At 48.1% G+C, this 6,000-nt stretch overlaps 1 protein-coding gene across 1 annotated transcript in view; it reads right to left on the minus strand.

The window, feature by feature from the left end:
- LOC127585166 (collagen and calcium-binding EGF domain-containing protein 1-like) overlaps window positions 1–2,532 on the minus strand; it is a 169,435-nt gene extending 166,903 nt beyond the window's left edge. The window contains exons 1-2 of the mRNA XM_052042381.1: window positions 2,404–2,532; window positions 1,651–1,731 (exon numbers count right to left, since the gene is read on the minus strand). Of these exons, the coding sequence (XP_051898341.1) occupies window positions 1,651–1,731; window positions 2,404–2,471 (149 nt within the window). The 5' untranslated portion in view covers window positions 2,472–2,532. The remainder of the gene's footprint in view (window positions 1–1,650; window positions 1,732–2,403) is intronic.
- Window positions 2,533–6,000: the final 3,468 nt, after the last annotated feature.

Consider the following 6,000-nt stretch of genomic DNA (forward strand, 5'->3'; position numbering starts at 1 on the left):
CACTGGTCCTCATCAGTCAGGACATTGAATATAGGAGTTGGGACATTATGTTGCAGTTGTACGAGATGTTGGTGATGCCGCACCTGGAGTACTGTGTACGGTTTTGGTTACCCTGTTATAGGAAAGACGTCATTAAGCTGGAAAGGGTGCAAAGAATATTTACGAGGATGTTACCTGAGTTATAGGGAGAGGTTGGGCAGGTTAGGGCTGTATTCCTTGGAGTGTAGGAGACTGATGGGTGACCTTATAGAGGTACATAAAACCATGGGGGGCATAGATAGGGTGAATGCACACAGTCTTTTTCGCAAGGATGGGAAAACAAAAACTAAAGGGCATAGGTTTAAGGTAGAGGGTGAAAATTTAAAAGGGAACTGAGGGGCAACTTCTTCACACTGAGGGCTGTCCGTATATGGAACGAGCTGCCAGAGGAAGTGGTTGAGGCAGGTACAACATCAACATTTAAAAGACACTTGGACTGGTACATGAATAGGAAGGGTTTAGAGAGGATATGGGCCAAAGACAGGTAAATGGGACTAGCTTAGATGGGCCAAAAGCCCTGCTTCTGTGCTGTATGACTCTCTCTCTCTAAGTGGAAGCATAGAAAACAGAAGCAGGACGAGACCATTCAGTCCTTTGAGCCTGTCTTGCCATTTAATATGATCTTGATTGATCATCCAAGTTCAGTGCCCTGTTCCAGTTCCTCCCTGTATCTGAGTTCTGAGGAAAGGTGAAAGTAAAAAAAACTGCAGAAGCTGGAAATCTAAAATAAAAACAGAAAATGCTGAAAATACTCAGCAGGTCAGGCAGCACCTGTGGGAAGAGAAACAGAGTTAATGTTTCAGGTCAAAGACCCTTCGTCAGAAGTTCTGACAAAGTTCTGATGAAGGGTCTTCAACCTGAACCATTAACTCTGTTCCTCTTCCCACAGATGCTGCCTGACCTGCTGAGTATTTCCAGCATTTTCTGTTTATATTCTGAGGGATGGTCACTGATGTGAAACATTAACTGGTTTCTCTCTCCACAGATGCTGCTTGACTGGTTGAGTTCTTCCAGAGCATGGAAGTCTGAGGGCTGACCTTGTAGGGGTTTATAAAATCATGAGGGGCATAGATAAGGTGGATGGGTGCTGTCTTTTTCCCGGGGTAGGGGAGTCTAAAACTAGAGGGCATGGGTTTCCAGTGAGAGGAGAAAGATTTAAAAAGGACCCGAGGGGCAACTTTTTCACACAGAGCGTGGGGATGTATGGAACAAGCTGCTAGAGGAAGCTGTAGAGGCGGGTACAATTACAATGCTGAAAAGACACTTGGACAGGTACATGGATAGGAAATGTTTAGAGGGATATGGGCCAAATGGGACTAGCTCAGATCAACAAATTGGTAGGCATGGACAACTTGAGCTGAAAGGTCTGCTTCCATGCTTGATGACTCTAAGGCTCTAGTTGTCTGCCCTCCCTATATCCCTGGACTGGTTTAACCCTAAATATGCCACTGAGCACAACCAAACACAGGTGTCAAGCCTTGTCATGCCTGATATCTCCTGTCGTCCATTCCCCAACTGAGTTCCCTACAGGAACCCTGGCCCTGGAGAACCGGAGCACTTGTCCCCACGTTCACCCCGCTGGGAATCCCCCTGTTAAGGCCAAAATCTTACCTTAAACACGTGGATATCTCCCCAGACGCCTTGGTGCAGCGATATTCCAACGTAGCCACATGATTCTCAGAGCAAGCTTCCCTGATGAAAACAATATGAAGCTTTTAGCCATTACATGCTGACTGTCAAAGAAGGGATTACATCGTACACTTGCAAGCGCATTGTTGTGTAGAGTGAAAAGTTCTAACGGAAACCCTCTGAGTAAAAGGGGAACTTGTCAGAAATAGTTCTTTTTTTTAAATTTTGCGATCCTTTTAGCACTCGAGACTAGACCAACACATTGGCACAAACTCTCCAAGTGTACTGCAACTGGATTATCGTTTCGTCCCCAAAGGATCTTTTGGAAACTTTCAAAGTTCCGCTGCTCCCAATACAGGGAATTTCAGAGCGTGGAGTAATTGGTAAACTGATGCAGAATTTCCCGCACCTTTGTGGGTTGTCTGGGGGTTTCTGGAGTTCACTCCGCTCCCTGTGACTTTGCAGTCACTGAAATGACTTGGAGGGGAAGCCCGATCCACAGTTAACTCCCGTTCTGTGCTTGCTCTGTGGAATGAATTGGAAGCCCCCGTCTTTTAAAACTGCTTCCCTGCGGAATGTGGAGGTTTCTGAGATGTGGGAGCGGATTTATGTATCGAAGAGACGCCTCATCTTATAAAGCGCTTATATCCCCATCAGTGCTCCGTTTAGCCCCGGTCTCCTGTTGCTCTAACGCTGGGGTGGGGGGGGGGGGGGGTAGGATTAATTAACTCTTACCTCTCCAGTTGGGCTCGCACCACAGAAGAGAGGCGAACAGCGGACGCCAGGACGAGGGCGAAAATCATCGCCACTCGGTGTCTGCAGTGCAACGTCTTCGGCGACTCACGAAGATTCCCCTCCCCTGCCGGCGATGACACCGTGTTCGTTGGCCGTAATTTCTGGTTTTCTTCTCGGGTTGGTTCAGTTGAGGGGGTGAGGGGGGGGGGGTGGTGGTGGTGGAGAAGTTATGTAAACGCACACGATGCGCAACTCCCCCCTGTCCCAGTGCGGAGCAATGTGGGACAGGCGGGGAGGAGGGTGGGGAAGTTGGCTGGGAGCCTGCTCTGTCCCATGAGCGTCCACAGCCGACGGACCTCCACAGTCCTGTCCCTCCAGCGACAGAAAGGGAAACGTCTCCACTGCCCTTGTGTGACCTGGTGTTCCCGAGTCCTGTAATTGACAAGGTAAACCCACCACACCCTGTTCCACCATCCCTCAGCCCAACCCTGACTCCCAGCAGCTGCCGGCAGACAGACTTCGAGTGAAACTGGTTTCTCTCCGCAGTAAGAGCAAGTGGGATGTGATCCACTTCGTCGTCAGGGTTTGATCCCAATTGAGTCTTATTCTCTTAAAACTGCTGGAGGAACTCGGCGGGTCGGACAGCATCCGTGGAGGGAAATGGACTGTGGACGTTTCAGGTCGAGGCCCTTCATCTGAATTCAGTGGGAGAGGGGTTTCACAGAACCCCCGTAAAAGAGAGGCGGGAAGCTTTTTCAAAGTGGGCATACCTTGAGGAAACTTGACAGTAATCGCAGGTCGACTGCAGAACAGTTGATATACTGGTCCAAAAAATAAATCACTGCAGATGCTGGAAGTCTGAGATAAAAACAGAGAATTCTGCAAAGACTTAGCAGGTCAGTATCTGTGGTGATTTATTTATTTTTCATCTGTGGGGCGAGCAACAGATTTATGCTTTCCAGTTCACACCACCAGGCTCAACAACAGCTACTTCCCTTCAACCATTCGGTTCTGGAACCAACCTGCAAAACCCTAATCACCACCTCAGTACAGCAACACAGTGACCAGTCTGATAACTTTGCACTAAAATGGACTGTTTTTTTTTCATTCTGATTGTGGTCTTTTTTTCTTGTAAAAAATTGGGCATAATTTATGTTTTTCTTGTGAATGTTGTGTATCTGATGCTATGTGCCTGCGATGCTGCTGCAAGTAATTTTTTCATTGCACCCTGTGCACACATAGACTTGTGCAGGTGACAATAAACTCGACTTTGACTTTGACTTTGAACTGGGAATGGGTGGTAGACCAGCTCCGAACAAGTACAGATCTTCGAGCAGGAGAAGGGGCGAGGGGTGGGGGGGGTGGGTGGGTATAAAAGCCTGTGACAACATGGACTGCAGGAGAAAGTAAATGCAAAAAGAAAGGGCAGTGTGAGGAGGATGGGACTGGTAACAGGGCAAGTTAAGAAACAAAAGATGAAAGGTCCAAGTGAATCATTACAACAGCTGCTGCCTGAAAAATGGAGCAGTGTTCCGATCTGAAATTGTTGAACCCAAGATTGAATCCAGAAGTGACTGCTGAAAGGAAGAGGTGTATTCTGTTGGGCTCCAGTGGAACAGTGTAGCACCCCAAGGGCAGAAGGTGTCAGAATCAAAAAGAAAGATAAGATATTCACTTATTAGTCACATGTACTTCAAAACACACGGTGAAATACGTCTTTTCGCATTGCTAAGAATGTGCTGGGGGCAGCCCGCAAGTGTCGCCACGCTTCCGGTGCCATCATAGCATGCCCACAGCTCCTAACCCGTACATCTTTGGAATGTGGGAGGAAACCGGAGCACCCGGAGGAAACCCACGCAGACACGGGGAGAACATACAAACTCCTTACAGGCAGCAGCGGGAATTGAACGCAGGTCACTGGCGCGGTAATAGCGTTACGTTAACCGCTATGCTACTGAAAAAAAATGTTCAGCTGAAGAATAGCAGAGGATGGTTTCGATCCATCAACCTCTGGGTTATGGGCCCAGCACGCTTCCACTGTGCCACTCTTCTGTTCAACAGAGCTACTGAAGTTCAAGAACTGGTTTCCAACCTTCTTGTGTGAAAGCCCCTCTTCAGTTCACATATCTGCCCCACAACTGATGACATATAATGATGAGGGCCATAGATAGGGTGAATGCACGTAGCCTTTTTCCCAGAGTTGGGGAATCAAGAACTAGAGGGCATATGTTTAAGGTGAGAGGGGAAAGATTTTAAAGGGACTTGAGCGGCAACTTCTTCAGACAGAGGGTGGTCCATATCTGGAACGAGCTGCCAGAGGAAGTGGTTGAGGCAGGTACGTTAACAACATTTAAGATACACCCGGACAGGTCCATGGATAGGAAAGGTTTAGAGGGATATGGGTCAAGCACAGGCAAACAGGACTAGCTTAGCTGGGCATGAACCAGTTGGGCTGAAGGACCTCTCCCCATGCTGTATGACTCTGACCTGAAACATTGATTCTGTTTCTCTCCCCACAGATGCAGCCTGACCTGCTGAGTGTTTCCTGTTAGTAGTGGGAGTGGAATGGGGAGGCAACATGGCAAACAGCTGAAGGTGCGGCCTGGGTGGAGATGCACAGTGATCGCATTAGCCCAGCTCGAGCCAGGTCATTGCATGAGGCGAGTCTGCATTGCAGCAGTAAGATTGGGGACCGATAAGACCAATTCACCGTCAACAATGACTGCAGAAAGATTTTGCAATGAGTGAACAAATAATGAATTGAAAGGAGTAGAGTCATGGAGTTATACAGCATGGAAACAGGCCCTTCGGCCCAACTCATCCATGCCAACCCAATTGTCCACCTGAGCTCGTCTCATTTGCCTGCATTTGGCCCATATCCCTCTGAACCTTTCCTGCCCATGCAGCTGCCCAAGTGCCTTTTCAACATTGTAATTGTACCCGACTCTACAGCTTCCTCTAACAGTTCGTTCCATACACCCCCACGCTCTGTGTGAAAAAGTTGTGTATTAGACCTCACTTAACTCTTTCCTCCTCTCGCCTTAAATCTATGCCCTCTAGTTTTAGACTCCCCTACCCTGGGAAAAAGTCTGTGACCATCCACCTTATCTATGCCCCTCATGGTTTTACATACAAGTAGAGGTAAGAGCAGAGTAGAGATAACCAGAGGATAGGGCAGGTTCACGTCAGCTGCACTTGCATGATCAGCTGCCATGGGAAGTCGGGGTGATTGAACGGTTCACCGGGGTGTTGTTGAGGAATTGGCCCCCTCTGACCGCTTCAAGTGGAGGCGAGGGTAAGTGGTGTTGGACAGGAGCTGTTGTTCTGCGCTGTTTAGTTTACAACTGGGATCAGAATTTATAAATCAATCATTTTTAGTCACACTGAAGACAAAGTGCTGGAGAAGAAATACCAGCTTGGCCCATACACCACTTAAATATTACAGCACAGAGGGAGGCCATTCATCCCATTGGGTTCCTTCTGACTCCTAGCAGAACAATCCCACCAGTCTCATCCCCCATCTCATTTCTTTGCAACTCATCCTCCCTCTCATGTCCATCAACTCCCCTCTGATTCTTTTGCCATTAACCTACACTA

The sequence above is a fragment of the Pristis pectinata genome, chromosome 32, assembly GCF_009764475.1.
Source record: "Pristis pectinata isolate sPriPec2 chromosome 32, sPriPec2.1.pri, whole genome shotgun sequence".
Lineage (NCBI taxonomy): Eukaryota > Metazoa > Chordata > Chondrichthyes > Rhinopristiformes > Pristidae > Pristis > Pristis pectinata.